Here is an 18,299-nt window from a genome sequence, read left to right on the forward strand (position 1 = left end):
TCACAGACATCCTTTGTCCTCCTCTGTGGGTCAACATCCTGTGTGTCCGGAGGATGAGGAGGTGTGTCCTTTTGTTCAGGTCAGGTCAAGCCTTTTTTCATAAACAAATCATGGTCGAGAGGAAATGTCAGATGTGGGAGATGAGGGTTTTTCTGGTCATAAGGCTCTTGTCTCTTTTTTTGATAGTATCGTTTTCTGGCTGTCCCTGTAGCTATGCTAACATTATTTTACAAAAAATTAGAACACAAAAATTGGGCTTAATTGAAGATATTTAGGAATATTTTCTCTAGTTATACCATTTAATTAACTAGCTAAATTACATATATCTGGGTCTTGGCGGCCTAATTAGTCCAACAGAGAAGGAAATGCAAGCAGTCTGACAATCACACAAACTTCAAGGAAAAATCCATATTTACATGTATTGAATTGCTCACTATATCTTTACATAACAAATAGTTGATTGCTGCAAAAATAATGTTCAGCATAGTAAATACAGCACCTTCATATTGAACTCTGATAAATAACAGGAAGTATGTTGTAAAATTAGATTTAGCTAGTTTCCAATTCTGATTCGGTCAGTTATGTTCTCTGTTTGTTTAGAGAAAATGTCAGCAGGTTAATGCTCCAAACATCATAAAAAAATAATAAAATAAACCACTTAGGCCTCCTCCTCGCAGGGTGATTCTGGTGGTTTTCTGGTGTGCAACGGGATGGTTGTTTGTGTCTTCGAACAGAAACTGAAACTGTGGCTACCTAAATGTACCCAACATCTATTTGGATATATCAAATACCTTCCCTGGATTAAATGCATCATCAAGCATGAGAAAAATCTTGCAAGAAGTTTTGCTACAGCATACATTTATTGTGATATGGAGGCATTATGGGGTCAGTATGACCAGAATTCAAAAGTGTGTTTATTAGTCATAAACATTTGTACATTATAACAAATATAACATGAAAATATGTCAAATTTGCTAAGGCTAAAGGCTATCCTTTATTGAACAAAAATCATCATGACTCTTTGTACCAGTTCATAACTGTCAGGTTTATAACCAATTATGTAACAATACAATAAATGTAGCTCGGGACCTTTACATTTTTCAGTATGTTACACATACACACATAGTAATAATAATGCATGTATTTATTAGTGATGTGTCCTTTCGTGTCGAGGCTTCGATGCGTGTGTCGAGTAATCCAGGTAGATTTTGGGGAAGCGCGTATCGAGGTTTGTGTCGATGACGTATGCGGTGACGTTCGAAGCCTCGCGAGCCGGCCGTACCACGTGACTGATTCAGAAAATGGTTGCCATGCGATTTGAAATATAAGGGGCAGCGAAACTCAATGGATTTACATGTATTGTCCACTTGGTGGCGCAGTAGAGCAGATGAAGCCCCATGAAGCGTCGGCACATGAGCGAACCAATTGGTATTGGTATAGTACTTTTTCAAAATACTCAAAGAAACATTAAAATCATCATAACAGATCTATACATTAAAAACATAGAACATATTAAAAGCAGTTTTGATTCGTGATTTTATAAACTTTGAAGAGCTGTACAAATATGTTGATCTTCTATTTGTTAATATAAATGTGTAATATACAAATGTTAATACTTTAAGTTGGAGAGCAGTTACCTTGACCTTTGGCCTTAAGTTAATATCTTGATCTAGTGTTTAAATTAGGAATTAACTAAATAGTAGGTAACTTGTATTACCTCATTAAACTTCAGTCTAACAGCTGGACAAAGTCTTAATAAGCAAACTGTTGTCATATGCAGTCGTAAATACAGGGAGGCTGATTTCCTTTCATCATAAAAAGCTACCAGCCGTTGTCCCTTCAAACTCAGCATCTCTTCTCAAGTTGATTTGAGATTAGCAGTGTTCACTTTGCCACTGATAGTCCATGGTTGAGCTCTGCTCAGATTCAGGCTGCCTTTGTAACACTGGCCCATTTAAGATCAAAACAATGGCTGAATTGAGTGAGACCCTGAAAGCATCTTCAACGGTCAGCATTTTTGTTGGGGTTCTGTGACAAAAACTGAGGCACACAAAGAGACAAGAAACAAAGATTCATCATTGTAAAACTGAAAGACATCAGTATTGAATTCAAGCATGCAATACAAGTAGTCATTTATCAAAGTATCAAAAAAATAAAATAAAGCCCAGATTTTACATATAGTCCGATCTCACATTCATTTACGTTCTCAATACATCCTACAAGGCTGCACATTTCATTCTTTTCAACACACTCTGTATCCATTCATTTATCCAACTGATGAGGACAATGCCGTCAAGTCAAGGTAATATTACTAGTATCAGGACTGCGCGCGTTCATTCGTTTCTTTTGTTTTCTTGGCAGTGTACACCTTGCCTGGAAATCAACAACACCCATATTTTTTCGAGCAACAGTTTACTGTTATAGTGATTTTCTGCCCTCTGGTGGTACAACAATTGTACAACATGGCCTTCTTGAACAAAAACATTCTCTAACCACTTTAGTTTATTATTCCATTTCTTAATGACCTCTTCATCAATTTACAATGATAACATTAAATATAATACTAGATCATCATCATGATGGGTTAATTACAAGTAATACTAAAGTTACATGTGCTTCCCTGACCTTAAATTTGATACATCGTAATGCTTACACAGCAGAATCAGTGCCTTTATAGACAGTTTCTTTGCTGTTCTGCGGTTTACTCATGTCTCCAAGGCGTTTTAAAAAGCTAAAAAAGTTTTCAGTCTTAATCCATGTACTTTTCGGGGGACCATTTTCACCAATCCTCTGCAAGTGGTTGTCCGTGGGCTCTCCTGATTTGCCCACTTTGTTTTGTTCCCCAAGACCTTCATCTGGAACATGGGTTACAGAAATATTTGGCTTGCTCGTCTTTTCTACTGATAGAGAATTCTGGTCTTGAGCACCTGATTTTTGAAAGTTGTGAGACGTGTCAGTAAAGTCAAACACTTGTTTCGAGGGATTTTGTCCAGCACCCTCTGCTGGCAGTGTCTCTTTTTCTCTTGCTGCAGAATTAGGAGTTCTGACTGGAGGCTCAGCGCAAAGATCCTCTTCCTCAGTTTTAGGCACTTTGGTAGGTAGAGTATGGCGGCGGCCAAGGTTACGTTTTGAGGAGGACTGAGGATTTAGCAAAAATCTAACAAAATCCTCATTGTCTTCGGGATATCTCTCCGCGTCCTCATCGAAGGTGCGTTGACGAGTCAAGGTGGTAATTGGACCAGGAGATTTCTGATTTTCCAGAGAACAATCATCCGATGAGACACTGCTGCGGCTGTTCTGAAAGCGCAAAACCTTTCGAGATGCTTCACGTAACTTTTGAGCCTCCTCCTCATTGTTATCCTGTAAATCTTCCTCACCATCATCAGTGGCAGCTGAGAAAGATTTGCCTGATGAGGAAATGCCAGTGGTCCTATTGGCTGCGTGTGTTAAACCTCCCGAGTCCTCTTTTCTGGAGGTTTTCTCCCCTTGTTCATAAAGAATGCCACCTTTTGCCTTGTTTTCCTCGCCATTAGACTGATCTTTCTTTTGTGAAAGGTTATCTGTGAGTTCAACTGCTGAACTCCACTCTTTTCTGCCCATGTCCTTAGCTCTAAAAGCTCTGATTTGTTTTCCAGTGGGGAGGTTTACCTGGGCGATAATTTCAGATAGGCTCCCGTTGTTGGGGCTGCCAGCCGTGGGGCTTCCATGAGTGGATGAGGGCCTTCCGGATCTCCTCCGAGAGACACCCTTGGTCAGGAAGTTCTGTAGTATTGACTGCAACGCAATTCCATCCATGTCCTTGTCTCTACTGGAGCAGGTAGCTGTGGACCTACGTTTGGCAGTGCTCTGCAATCTGTCTCTGTGTCTCCGCTGCACCTCTGCCACCTCGCGAGTCTTGTTTTCCTGCATAGAGGAGGAGGGAAAAAAAAATAAAAAAATCACACAGTTAATAGCTCAAACAAGATTTTTTTGTATTCCTCAGTTAAGGAAGAAATTACAGTAGGTGCATAATTTACCTGCATGGCACGCATAAATCTCTCACAAAAGGAGTTGAAAATGGAGAAGCAATCCTCCAATTTGAACTTGTTTGGGTTTTCACAGAAGTACTCTGCCACAGAGTCACTCACTGACTGCAATTCCTGAAGATCAGTCTCTATTTCTGCCAAGCAGACCTCAGCCTCCTAAATGCAGCCCAAATCAAAAACCATTAGAACATTACCATTACAAGTCACACAAACTGGGCTGAATTCCCAGAAAAAAAAGCATTCCTCACCTTCAAAAAATCCTCCATCTGTGCTTTTAGGTCTTCTTGCTTCAAGGTGTCCGCTTGAGCAGCTTGAACTTTCCTGGCCTGTTTTTCAAACTCTGCTTCAATTTCAGTTTTATTCATTCTAAGAATGAAAAAAAGAAACATTTTAAAATGGTACAGCAGATAAAAAGAGGGATAACATATGCTGAGTGCCAGATTGTTTACCTTGCTGCAGCTTCGATGTGTTCAAGTTGGTCTGTAAATTTAAGCAGGTCCACATCTGCCTTCTGAGCTTGCTGTGGTGAATATGAACGTTTGTATATATATAAAAAAAAATCATATTTCACAAACATATCTTAAGAAAAACTAAGTAATAAAAGCTACTTGCCATCACAACATAATGCATCAGATTCATTCCGGGTTTGTTTGCTTTGGTGTCAGCGAGCTTTAACAGAGAAGCCATTCGGAAGCCAATTGCACTGCCTGCATAGCCACCCTGTGATCAAATAAAACAAATGAGACTCAGAGATGAACAAACACAAAAGGAGAGTCATCCAAGACTCCACTATCCCATAGTATAGACTCACAGCATTCATGTAATTCCCAGTCTTCAGTACCAGCCGAATGACAGAATGGAGATGATCGGACTCCAACACCTCTGAAATAAGATACACATGGTGAATTCAAAGTCTAAATTGGTTTACAACTCTTATTTTTGTTTAAAAAAAATCTATTTAAAATCCAGGTAAACCAACATTACCCTTTCCAGCTGCTGTCAAAGTGCCAATGCATTCTTTCATTTCATTCATGAGGGGGAAGAATTCCTCTTTGAGCACCAAGCTGTTAAGACGCTCTTCATAGCTGACAGACACACGTTATCCATCATTAGTGAACCGCTACTGACATTTAACACGTGCAATACATGGAATTACATTCAGACATTCAGACAGCTCACCTGGGAATCTTGACCAGCATAAACATAAACAGATCTGCTTCGGGGAGAGTGGAGTGGTCGCCCTTAAAATTGACCAGCTGCTTCCCCTGCCAAAACAAAAAAAATTCACAAATCTTAAAATCAGATTGGGTATTTGAGATTAAATCACAAGCATAGATTGACAGAACACATTAGATGTGGGTAAAATATAGACAGCTGTCACAAGTACCTCTCCTTCATCTGGCAGCAGCTTGCACAGCTCCTTCAGTTTTCCAGAACCAAAACTGAGACTACTTCCTGATTTGATTTCTTCAATCATGTCTTTTATAGGCCTGTGGAGGGAGGTGGAGAGACATATGGGGGTTATCTTATTGTTTTTGTTGAGGGTGCTCATGAGCCGTGTGCATCTTCGTTAATTCCACACTTCTGCATCGTTCTAAAAATTGGGCTGCTGACATCAACAAGCCTCTACCTGCTCAAATAGCTTTGCGAATAAGCAACACTTCTGATGTCTATCATCAGAAAAACAAATGCTGTACAGGACGTTAGAAGGAAGCCATTTTTTTGACAGGTAACATATTTGAAACAGAAACAAACAAACATATGAGACTTGTTTGGAGGAGAAGACAGAAGCTTTGAACAGTGAGATGATTGTGTTGATACATATGGTTGTTTTGCTGTTTTGTTTGTCAGTTTAAAAATGCTTGAGGATATGAAGTATGTTTTCCATTTCTGTCACGAATGCCAAATAGCCTTCGGCAGTACATTTACAATACCTCTCAAAAATGTATCCGTCCGAGTGTTACTAGGGAGGTAACCTGTTGGCGCTGTAGAACAGAGTTGATCAGACCTGCCAGGACATGTTGGCTTTCAAAGGTTTGTGAGTATGATGCAGTCGTGTTGCAGACTAGTCTGTCTGCCTCATCCTGTGTTTTACCGTGGAACATATCAGGATCATTGTGCAAAACCAATCACACCTTAAGAGTACTAACACTGACTCACCGCTTGAATTGCTTTAGGAAAATTCCAATGTTCATGCTGCTCTTGGAGCTGAGGATGGAAACCTAGGAGTGGAAACAGACACAGACCTGGATGTAATCAGCTTGTCAGACGCTAAGATAGTTTCACAATCGTCTTGAGCAGTGTTTTTTGTATCATATTCCTCAGCTTTCCAAACAGACAGTTGATTCCAAAGGTTAAGGATTATTTGAGTTGATTGTATTGAACAATGAGGGCCAAAGATACCATTTTACGTCAGCGAGACATTTTCTCAGTGTCTCTCTTAGAAAATGGGACATAGGTCAAAGTAAAAGTTTGGTAACAGAATTTAACCTACTTTTGTTAGACAAACGACCTTGATTGTTCCACAAAAATAAATGAGAGTGAAGGTCATGAATAGGTATGTTTTGTCTTAAGACTGGCTTTTAATTCAATGGCAAAGCAGTTTTTCCTCAACAGCAGCTTAAAGGCAGAGCACAATATAATACAGATTATGCTGTGTGCAGACACCATTATACCTTCCTTTAGTAAACATATGAAGAATAGTGAGACTCCACCCTTATATTGAGTGATTCTAAATGAAAACACAATGTTCATAAGACAAGCATTGCTTTACTGTGTTGCTATTCTGGTGATGCAATGTACTAATAAATGTATTATTGTTCTACTCTCACAGCGGAAGTGATACAATTGTGACGTTTCTCAAATATAACAACAGTCTCCTTCCCTAACTATGCAGAATGAGCTCAACAGAGGAGATCTATATCCGATAGAGTTTGTTGCATAGTTTTGTGTTCATCTCAACGTCCTAAAATCAATCCAGGTCTAACGAAGTTGTCTCCATTTTGGCGTTACACAGCCAAAGTATCAAATATTTCAATATATTGCCACAAACCCTTGTGGTTGAAGAGTTAAGTCTTCTCTGATTGAGTAAAGTGTGACGCCTGGATCCTGTGGCTGGAAAACTCACCATTACGCCTCCTGAGGCAGCAGTCGGCAGGCCCCTCACACTCTGGCGGTTCAGGGCCTTGAGTTGTTGCTGGTTCTGCTTGTGGCTGAACAACTCCTCCATATGATCAGTGTCCAGCTCATATTCCTCATCAGTCTTATCTGCGGTCCAGATGTTGTGCTTTCCTTCCACACTGTGTTTAGGAAGGGTTTCCCAGTTGAAATTGCGCATTGTAGAGCGCCGGCTTGCTCCCTTGGCAATGAGGCCAGCGCCATGTAGGGATGGAGGGAGGCCTAGAGGAGGAGGAGGAGGAGGTGGTGGCGGCGGCGGCGGCGGTGGAGGAGGCGGCGGTGGAGGAGGACCTCCTGGTTGCATATTTTTTTCGAAGAGCTCTCAGTAGGTTTGGGATGCAGTCATCTGAGTCAGACATACAGACAGGAGTAAACCCTATTAAATAGTTTGCAGTCAATTACAAACTACTCTTTATGGAATTGTGCTGCAGTTGTTGTGCTGGAGGAACTTGTTCAGTTAGGATGATACAGTCAGACTGAAAGAAACACAACAGGTTGGGGACAGATTAATAAAAAAGGCCTGTGTAAGTAAGTGATTAGCACTGGATAAAGCATTTACTTTCCCCGCCGTAGTTAATAAATGATTGCACTGCTTCAAGGGTTGTCAAAACAAATGACAAACACAACAATAATTTACAGTACACTTTGGAATTGTAACGCAGAAGTTATTTAAAATCTATCGCAATACTCACAAATTGTTATGGGATTATTAGTGGCAGTTTATTATAACATGATATGTAAATATATATTGAGCATGTTAAATGTATCTGCTTAGACTGAGTTGGTCACTCTTGAAGCCTATTTGGCAAAACGTTAATAAAATATACATCATTTTAAATAATAATGGCTGCTTGTTGCTTGTAAGGTCTCGTGTTCTGCTAGGAAACGTTTCCACCTTAATCGATAAACTACCCGAACCACCAGTTGTTACAATGTTTGTTCACACACTAACGTCATTATCAGGAAGTCAAAAGACAGCATACCTATGTTTTTGATTCAGCCGCTGCCCCATTATCCAAATGTGTTCCTTTGCCTTCTTCTTCTTCTTCTTCCGTGGTCTCGTCGAAGCTTCACCATGAAAAGCAGAGAGCAACACCCTGAACAGCGCGAGCGGAGTGTCGAAACTACCTGCGCTGACGACACGCCCAGGTGTCATGGCCGCCCGCACCTTCCCCCCAGGAGGGACTCGATGTTGTCGTGTTGGCTTGTGTTTGTGGCCAAGTTGTGTTTTTTGTCCAGCTGTCATGAACTTATGCGATCAGTCCACTGGATGGTTAGACCCCTCCAGCGTGAAGAGCGTCCTGGCTGATAGGGACATTGATTTGTGAGAAGGCCAGAACATGACACCGTAAAGAAAACACACTTCGGCACTTTTAGAGCTGGCTTATTTTTAGTTAGTTTTTTCAGCAAAAGTAAATACTTTGGGAAGTGAACAAATGAGTAAACATTAAACGTACTTTCGTGAAACATTATGCCATTCGACCACAGTGCGGTTTGTTTGAATGTGGGTGTCAATTAGCAGCACGCACTTCAACTCTGGCCCGGAACCGATAAGCAGGCCGAGAGCCGCAATGCTTTTGTATGCAAATCAGTGGTTGTCTTTTATCAAATACTGTGGGGAACTGTTGCAGATAATTCGTGCCTTAATAAATCGGGCTAAAAAAAGAAAAGAAAACCTATTAAGTTAAGATCCCTGCCTCTAAGACAAATGCATGTCTTTGCAAGTTGCAATAGCAAATAACTATCTATACCTAATTTACAGACTCAGACATTCCACATACAAACTACAACTTCAACTCTTTCTTCAGCAGGAATGTCATTTTCACTTTTGTTTGCATTTTCGAATAGAGCTGTAAACTACATGGTCTTATCTCCAGATTGGATTTCCAACTTCACATTTCTCCCCAAATAACCCCAAAACAATAGATTAATGTGCTTCAATCTCCATGCAGTGTCATGTGATGATTATGAAATAAGATAACGAGTCATGGACAACATGTTAGATATCAGATTGTATTATGTACATAATTAATAGTGAATACATATAACATACATTGTGAGCTTCTCCTCCATAATCTTTCAGAGGTTCCCATATGAAACGGACAGATCTGTGTCGACGGCAGGTAAAACAAAACATCCAGCAGATTTTATTGGAAATGCAGAAGACAAAAATAATCAGCTGACTGGAATTGAAAATAAATGCATATATGTCACAAACAGATTGGTAAATAAATAAAAATAAGATGTTAATAAGATGTTATGTTTAAGAATGTGAGACTTCATGATTGAGTCTGAGGCTTTTTTTTGTCACACACAGGCACCTCCAAATAAAACATAAATCAAACACTGTGTTGCATTCTTATTTCTTTGATAGTCCAGATGTTTGTATTTATAATCAAAGCATCCAATATATTGATTTGCATGATGCAGAGTTATTAAGTGTAACATCTGTTTTTGAGGTTTGTTTTTAATGTGTAAACTGGAGTAAACATGGCATGTGTTCCTGTGCTGCATTCATCAGGACATATCTCAAGATACTCAATAAAGAAGATCAACCTAATTATGGATTGTATATTCGGTTAGAGAAAATGACTATATTCACTATATATATTTTCCCTTCTATGCGCGTAAACTGCAAACTGACCATTCAAGCAGGTATACCACCAATATTAGAAGCAAGTGGGATAACTTTGAAAATTATGATACATCCTGATGTCTTTGATCTAAATCTGCAAAACTAAAGTTTGAAAAACGTGGTTCAGTCATGCACACTCAGAAAAAATACAAACAATTTCAGAGAATGTTTCATAATATTTTAGACATTATCCCTCAAATTTCCTAATCTCATTTGGAATTCCTCTAATGTGATATACTCTGAAATATATGATAACACTTAAACACTTAGACAACATTTAAAACAAATAAATGCATGTGCAAAACTGCCATGGGATCTCTCACCAATAGTGGACTATAATTTACATAAATAAGAAGTGATATTAATGAAAATGATTGTGCAACCTAAAGAATAAAAGTAACAAAAAGTTAATTGTGTGATTAAACCAACTCAAATTGTTGTACCATCTATGTAATACAGGATACTGAAAAACCAAGAGATATCTCATGTTTTTCTTTACCACTGACCGTAATTGATCGTACCATGTACTCCTTTATGCATTTCATTCTTGTCCATCTAACCACAATATCAGGATCTGCACGGACCAGCGTGTCACTGTACATGTCAAACTGCTGAACCCTGAGCGCTCTTTACTGCTCCTCCAGCCAGGATGGCTTGTCTGATCCGGGGGGCTTTAACTTTACATTGAACTGTATTAGAGTTTGTTCCAACTGCTCCTGGTTGCCAGCAAAGTACGCTGAGATGGCATTATGGAAGAGAAGCAGCTGCTTGTGCATAACCTTCACCTGGGAGAAAAGAAGAGGGAAATTATGCCATTACAGTTAAGTGTTTCGGAAAGTACAGCCCATTGACATCTATCAAGATGACATTTACTAGCTGCTCAGATTTCTTGGGAATCAAACTAAAAGCAACTTGCACATTATATTCCTCTAAGATGTATTCCCCAGTGTTCCCAAGCAGGTGTTCTAAGCTATTTTAGGCATAATATACAGTTATACAAACAGGACTGTTGTTTTGTATCTTTCTTATTTTCATTAATTTAGCAAAACTGCCAAAAATAAAACATATATAATAAAACAAGTATAATAAAATGATGTTCTGCCTTTTAAACGGTGTGGATCATGGGTCTGTATTTAATTTGACAAAACGGAGGCATTCTCCCTCTTTAGTGTAATTATCTACAGCATGAATGAGCTTGTGTCTGCATGAAGAAGTCTGCCTGCTTGCTTTAGTTAAACCTGGTCTACCTCAGGAGATGCTTAAGGGTAAAGGAAGAGGTGCATTTTCTGCCTTAATGTGGCAAATCAGTCTTAAACCACTACTGCAGTGAACAATACATGACATCTATGGACTTAACACTGTAAATTAGGGATCATTTCACAAACCAATGTGAGGTGAAAGCAACAACTAATCGGGAGGATGCGTCCCAACATGCTCCATCTTTTCTGAATGTGATTGACTGCACTGATATTCTCCACATTCAGAATGCTATCCAAAAGCAATTTTGATTGGGTGTTTTTAAGGAGTAACTGGACACCTTGCTGAAGAACACAGTGTTTTACTGCTTTTCACTGGTTGACAGTAGGGCTGCAACAACGAAATTGATGTGATTATTAAAAGAGTTGGCAACGAATTTCATTATCGGTTCGTCGTGTCGCGCGATTATTACGCCACTCGTTGTATCTTTGGCTAACTTTATTAGTTCAACATTAGCATAACACCGAGACTGTGACTGACAGGTTCGTACAACTCTAAGTGCGGACTAAACACGCCCCCCTCTGATATCACATACACCTGATCACTCCGCTCTGTATGTTAATACAATAAGGATACTGCTGAGGAAGCAGTGGACACCATCCACTCCACTGTGCCTGGACTGCTGAGTCAACAGCCTGGTGCTTTTCTGACTATCACTGGTGACTTTAACCACACCACCTGGATAAAGCTCTGCCAACTTTTCAACAATATGTCAACTGCCCCACAAGGAACAATTAACCTCCTGAGACCTCCTCCTAACAGTCCTGGTCTCATGACCAGGACTGTTAGGAGGAGGTCTCAGGAGGTTAATGACGCCCTGCATCGCAGAATACATCAATGCTTTAAAAAATAAATAATTATAATCAACAGATTAATCGATTCTTAAAATAATCGTTAGTTGAAGCCCTAGTTGACAGTTTCATGCCGGTTTCACCTCTGACCATACCCAGCAACACTACCTGTTGAGTGTGGTCAAAGGGGAACACTGTTGCACCTGTAACCACAGTGACCATGGGGTCCTGGAGTACACCAATACATCACTGCAGCAAAATGAGAAGTTAACCGACAGGAGATCATAAAAAAATGAATTTCAGGAAGTATTGAGTTCCTATTTATAAAAGGCGGACATTTGAAAGAACATAGAACATTGTAATCCACAAACCTTGTTTTCCTCCAGGAATTTGAGCTTGATGGTGACATCACTACGCAGCCTTTCATATTTGTCTCTGTGGATCTGGTAATCATGCTGAGCCATCTCAATGCGGACCATGGCAGCTGCATCCCTGGGGCTTAAACTCAACTCCTCTAGATCAGAGCGATAGGCATCAAACTCAAGTCTGCATGCAAAAAAAGATCGCGCTGTCTCAGTTTCCAAGTTTTCACCTTACAGGAATTCAGATGATATTCCTCAACTCCTAAACAGGATGTCAGGGTTTGTTACCTTGTGTTTTCATACAGCTTAATGGTCATCAGAGTATCCTCCATTGTTTTGTTGACAAGGGTGTCGATGCTGGACACAAAGAAGTTGATGGCACTGAGCAGAGCCTCGCCATTCCTACACAACAGCTTTTGTGTTTCTGCATTATACCCAAACTCATCCTGTGGCGAAACAAATTATTAGTTACACCTGCCAACTTCAGTTCCATGTCAAATCCCACAAGGTGCGTTTTCACTGTACGGTACCTGCAACTCTGGGGACTTCTGACTGAGGTCGGAGAAGGTGTCTCCCAGAGCCTGTTGTGTCTGCACCATGCTTTGAAAATGACTGGTGAGTGCAATGGCCAGTCTTAGGATGTTTTCATACTTGTTCTTGGTATCCCTTAACACGTCAATCTGAGCCTCCAGTTCCAGGTCTACCGTTCTCGAACCTTTGCCAAATCTCTCGGAGAACATCTGCTTCGTACACTGCATAGTGGATATAGGAACTACTTTAAAGCCAACAAAGAACATCTCGACATTATGGTCAGCTCGATTGAAAAACAGCAAAGTATCTAGGACACAGTAAACAATACCTTGTATGTGTTTATGCCCCATTTCTTTACACTGTCCAATTTCTCCACTGCCACACCCCGAGAAACTTCTTCAGTGGAATTACCAGTGTTATTGTTCGAGGACCCTAAGAGAGACCAAAAAAAGAACAATGTACATTCTGATGCATGTCATCCTATCAAAGTCTACAGAGAGCAGAACTTGCATGGGCCATGACAATGAGTGAAGAGTACAGTGTGGACATGGCGATGAGCCTGGTGATACCTGGATGCTGTTCTGTGTGCTCGGCAAGTCGACTGGCTGCAGATTGACTTTTTGGCAAGCCAGCACCCCTGGATTTCATGCGAATGTCTGAAATGAGCATGGCGATGATAAAAGAGCGAGCATGAGAGGAAGGTGTGAAAGATGTATCAAAACGGTTTGGCGGTGACATAAGCAGTTGAATAGCATACTGAAAGAAAACATGTTAGGCACTGTGGTGAAGGAAACATTAAAAGAGTTTAAGGGGCTTTGAAATAATCCACCATGCAGGTTTCGCATGCAGAAGAAAAGGATTTATAAAAAGATGAAAAATGGACTTCATGGGATGCGAGGTCACTACCAAGCAATGTCAAAACAGTCATCCAAAGTGCATTTTATAGTACAAAATAGGACATTCTTATTAGACATCAATAAGTTAGATCCCTGTAATATCAGGTTAGTGCACCCCTAAGTTTGAAAGCTGCCAAAACCCTTCTTGTTGCTGAAGCTGTGAGTTGAAGAGGTACGAGCGATGCATGACACTCCCTCAGTCAGGCAATATCAAAACCTCTTGTACAAGGCGAAACAGACCAACATATAAAGGAAAACCAAAAAAGGTTTCAGAATACACAGCCACCTGGTCCTGGTCCTCGTCTCCTGTCCAGATACTCAGGGTTGAAGCGAACTGCAGGCCCTATGGGATATGGATGTTTGTAACGTGAAGATGGAGCCTAGAGGTCAGCAACTCTCTAGTGACACATCAGAATACAAGGAAGAAAAGCTCTCGGTGGGGTTTCTTTAAGGGGTATTAAGTATCAACCTCTCTCAGTGACTTAAGAATTGCAACAACTTTGACAGATCTCTCGCATTGGCAGTCTGCACAGCCTGTTGGGAGGAGTGGGGGGTCAAAACAGAGAGTGGAATGAACGGTGAGCTGTGTGAAGCCAGGAAAGTCAGCACCTGGCAGAGTAATTGAACGGTGATTTGGATTGATCGTCAACCCTCCTCAACTGATTTACCAGCATGACTTAAAGCTAAGGGGAAAAAACTATTACGCAAAGCACCATTCATGACATCTTTGCAGCACAAACTGTATATGTACTGGGAGGAATAAACAACAAAGCAAAATACTGTAAAGAATGGCATTTCACTGTTCTAACAGTACCTTTGATGCTGCTGGTAGGAATGATGCCCCCTGCAGGTCCTCCATAACCTCCTGAGACAATGCTGGTTTCATTCAGGTTGGGTCCAGACACCATCACCTGCTGCAAATCCTGATGGATTTACAATATTGGTATACACATATGATTATGCAGGCTATAAATAGCATTGCATTAAAAGCACATAGAAAGCTGCAACTTAAAAATAAATAAATGTATCAACAAACCATCTTTCTTCCAAAACAGTCATTTGTATTAATATTATGAAATTGCTTATGTGCTGTTTTATTATTTCATAAGATGGCCCTCAGTATTACTTTCCGCACACCCACACACACATTATTCATGTAGAACCACTGATACTGTAGCTTTCTCAACCCAGTTAAGATGTATCAGAATGAGACATACAACTATGCATAATAGTTGTGAATTGTACTGACTGCTACTGCTTGTATTGAAAAGGCTCATATAACATTCAGCATCCACCACCCCTTAATATCAGACTCCCTCTCCATGCCCTCAACACATCATTCGCAGTTGCAGGCACTGATGGTGACAGTGGTCTAACGTTACAGCTACTGTACATAGCAGCAGGCCTGTGCATGTTAGGTATCAGCTGGCCTAACCTAGTCCCAGACTGCTATCACGTGGAAAAGGACAGAGCAACACAAACTGAGCACAAATGAACCAAACAGATGTAATAAAAGGGCAGTGTCAGCGAGGGGGAAGCAGTGTGACTCACTGACCTGCTCCAGGCTGTCATCCTCTGGCAGAGTCCCTGTGTCTCCATTGCTGTTAATGGGGATCTCCATGGTGGCAGCTTTGCTCATGATACTGTCTGCCATGATTCAATCTCTGCAAGACAGCAGCCAACACTGACACATATTGATGGGATCATGTTTGCACTTTGACAAAATAACGAGCATACGGCGTTCTACTCCACCTCGACACAAACATACATCAAACACACGTTTACATGGATGCTAACGTGGCTGGCTAACCTCAGCGGTGCTGATGTGGCCCCAGCTACAGCTAGCTAGCTCTTCCCACCACTGTAGCGACCTGAAGTCCAGTCGTCCGAAGGGAGAAACAAGCCGTTGTTTGCACAGACAGCAGGCTTGAAATGATAACTTGTTTCAACCGGAAACCACCGTTGTCTTTAATAATAATTTAATGCGAAGTCCATGCTTATTTTCTCTGCCACGGCCACGTTATCTGCCTTTCATGTAAATCTGCCAGAACATCCCTGCATCCAGCTTGCTAACAGCTTTAGTGATACCTTTTCGAAATAAAAGTGTGCGTGATTTGTATACCAGTGCAAGTCACATAGCTTGGATTTGATAGCAGAGAACTTTGAGTCAAAGTGCTAATAAAAACTGTTTATTGTGTTTTACTTTACAAACGAGAGGCTTCAAGCGTACACTGTGAATAGATGCTCTTATTTTGAAATAATAATACCTTGAACGTAGCATCATCGTCAAGCCTCCTCCCCCGCTTCGTCTTCCACGTCGTGCAGTGCTGACGTTGCTTTATCCATGAACTGCAGTACCAGTCTGCTCCTGAAGATGTCCCTAACAGCCCACTGACGGTGAGAGGAAAACCTGACACACATACAGTAACTCCATCAGTAACTCCATTAAGGCGCTGGCCCATCAAACGTTGTGATAATTAATCACTAGAAGGAAGGCTGCTGCATCCTGTTACCTTGATTGCAATATCTATTGAAATCAGACTGTATAAATACAGTCGTTTGTTTTGAGATGTGAAATGCCTCGAGATATACCTCACCCTGGTAAACTGACCACACTTCCAATTATTTGCCTCATTTGTTTCAATCAGGGATGCGAGGGAAGTGCACATGGTCTCCAAATGTAGTTTGTGAAATTACTCATGGTCTGAACATAGAACCAACAACTCACACCCACAATTTAGGCGATATAGTAAAATGGCTTATGTTCTTTGATGTACTGATTTCCTGCAAGTGACATATTTTCCAAACATCTAAAATCTCATGTTGAGAAAACCTTTCCCCCCCTTGTTGCTTCCACTTCATCATCGTCCCCCTCCTTTTTCAGGCTTCTGCAGATGACTAGATTTGACTTGTGCGTTACCAAGATCAAATGCATTTAAAGGCAAAGGATGAAACTGGGTTAGTCATGTTTTCCCCTTAATCAGCATGTCAAAGGTTATTGGACCAGTTTGATCCTGATGTCAAAATACATAGAGTGTTGCATTGAACAAGGTATGCGCTGCATCATTTACAAACATAACTAAGTATATGTTTACATAAGAACACTCTCAGTCATCCAGTTCAGAAGATACTGCATCTATGTTCATATGTTGATGTCACATGTAAGTTGTTGAGGTCAAAGTTGTGTGTGTGTGTGTGTGTGTGTGTGTCCAATTCCATTGGTTTGCCGGCTACACTAGTTCCAGTTTGGTGAGTAAATAATTGTATGGGTGTGTTTTGACTTACCATTTGAAGAGTGACTGACTCAACATCCTTTAGCTCCGGTACCTTTGACCTCCACATTATTCATGCACCACAAACAGCCTGATGTTGCTGAGGCTTGAATTTTAAAACCAGTTGTTTTGTTGTTTGGAGTGGAGGTAAAGGAAATTATATGCAGCAGTTAGTTACCAGCATTGCACAAGATTGCAAGCTGCAATTAGGTACTCAAGGCTTATTAAAGCAGACTTTAATCACAAATTCTCTCATGTTTCAGCTTCATGACAGTCAACAGTTTTTAGTTTTAACAAGAGCAGCGGTGGGGGCTCTCTCGCCCTTGGACAGACATTTTAAGACACCAGATTCTCACACAAGAGAATGCAAATTTAGTGTTGCCTATAAATGTAGAATAAGACCAAATTAAATTTTAAAGGTCTCATGCGGGGCCTCCTTTGAGACAGCACTGCATGTCACAAAGCCAGCGTATGCATGTGAGGGGAGTGTGAGCCCTCGTCCACAGTGTACCCCTCCCTATATCATTTGAGATAATAGTTCATCATGTTTTTAATGATCATTAAGCCCACTTCCAGATGTTGGGAGGTACATTCATCCTCACACAGCAAACAAGAGTACTGCAGTGAGACAGAGGAATCCAGAAAAATATAGCAAAGCAATGCTACCGGCATCCTTACTCCATGGGAATTACAAACAGCACTCAAGTTTTATACAGCATGTGGAAGTAATTTTTTATAGTGACTCTAATGTTCTATTTCAAACAGTCTGTCAACCTTTTTTCCCCAGTTGGTGTTTCTATCAATGCTCTCCCAGAGAAACAGCAATTCATCATCATAATGAATCCTTGGATGCCGTGAATATCAATTGTAGAGTGTCTCAAAAGACCACACATAATCAGGACAATACATGTGTACGTGCTTTTCCTTTAATGAACAACAGTGTGACAAGTTTAGATATGGATCGGTGGGAAATAATGCATGAGGGTTAAATTACATTTCTAATGATAGTAAACATTATTTTGACAGGCAGATGTGTTTTCAAATGAATCACTGCTGACATAAATCATCTTTGTTCCATTTTCTCTGCTATCCTCTTCATTTTGAAGTCTTTCATACAGAAATAAACACGGCGCTGTCAAGAGTATTTCTTTTATTTAAATCAAGTCCCAATCACTGAGGAAAGTAATATATTAACACATTGAAAGAAAAACAATGACAAACTTCTGGGTATTATTTAGTAAGTCTGAATTTTTTTTTTTTCTGAACAAGTACAAGACATGTTTGTTTTCAAGACAGATTTTTTTGCTTTATACATACCACCTCTGCAGCAGTCAGCACATCAACTTTGAGTAT

General features: G+C 40.4%; 2 protein-coding genes across 7 annotated transcripts; both read right to left on the reverse strand.

Moving 5' to 3' along the window:
- Window positions 1-2,058: 2,058 nt before the first annotated feature.
- LOC306742290 (uncharacterized protein) lies at window positions 2,059-8,277 on the reverse strand. Its single transcript, XM_079224642.1, has 12 exons — window positions 8,186-8,277; window positions 7,153-7,678; window positions 6,186-6,247; window positions 5,413-5,515; window positions 5,205-5,290; window positions 5,010-5,110; window positions 4,837-4,907; window positions 4,638-4,745; window positions 4,475-4,545; window positions 4,274-4,391; window positions 4,017-4,181; window positions 2,059-3,903 (listed from the first exon to the last, which is right to left on the reverse strand). Exons 2-12 carry the CDS (start codon window positions 7,504-7,506, stop codon window positions 2,650-2,652), a joined length of 2,493 nt encoding a protein of 830 aa, XP_079080768.1. The 5' UTR covers window positions 7,507-7,678; window positions 8,186-8,277; the 3' UTR covers window positions 2,059-2,649.
- A 2,189-nt stretch (window positions 8,278-10,466) lies between these two features.
- LOC306742322 (arfaptin-2-like) lies at window positions 10,467-15,328 on the reverse strand (the record flags this gene model as incomplete). 6 transcript variants are annotated; one of them, XM_079224682.1, is made up of 9 exons in its annotated part: window positions 10,467-10,622; window positions 12,257-12,431; window positions 12,536-12,693; window positions 12,778-12,999; window positions 13,107-13,210; window positions 13,348-13,434; window positions 13,961-14,017; window positions 14,489-14,597; window positions 15,230-15,328. In XM_079224682.1, the coding sequence occupies 9 exons, from the start codon at window positions 15,326-15,328 to the stop codon at window positions 10,467-10,469; spliced, it is 1,167 nt and encodes a 388-aa protein (XP_079080808.1). The 6 variants fall into 6 exon arrangements, with proteins under 6 accessions (XP_079080808.1, XP_079080807.1, XP_079080809.1 ...); XM_079224681.1 differs by having other exon boundaries at window positions 13,955-14,017; XM_079224683.1 differs by lacking the exon at window positions 13,961-14,017.
- Between the last annotated feature and the right edge of the window lie 2,971 nt (window positions 15,329-18,299).

The sequence above is a fragment of the Taurulus bubalis genome (genome assembly GCF_910589615.1).
Source record: "Taurulus bubalis genome assembly, chromosome: 10".
Taxonomy (NCBI): Eukaryota; Metazoa; Chordata; class Actinopteri; order Perciformes; family Cottidae; genus Taurulus; species Taurulus bubalis.

Bases quoted from the DNA above. Each gene is read 5' to 3' on its own strand.
- LOC306742290 (XM_079224642.1), bottom strand. From the start codon at position 7,506: ATGCAACCAGGAGGTCCTCCTCCACCGCCGCCTCCTCCACCGCCGCCG. The intron at 5,516-6,185 runs GTGAGTCAGTGT...CTCCCTCCACAG, and splicing joins TTCCTAAAGCAATTCAAGCG to GCCTATAAAAGACATGATTG. The intron at 4,546-4,637 runs GCAAGTAGCTTT...TATTCACCACAG, and splicing joins TGATGCATTATGTTGTGATG to CAAGCTCAGAAGGCAGATGT.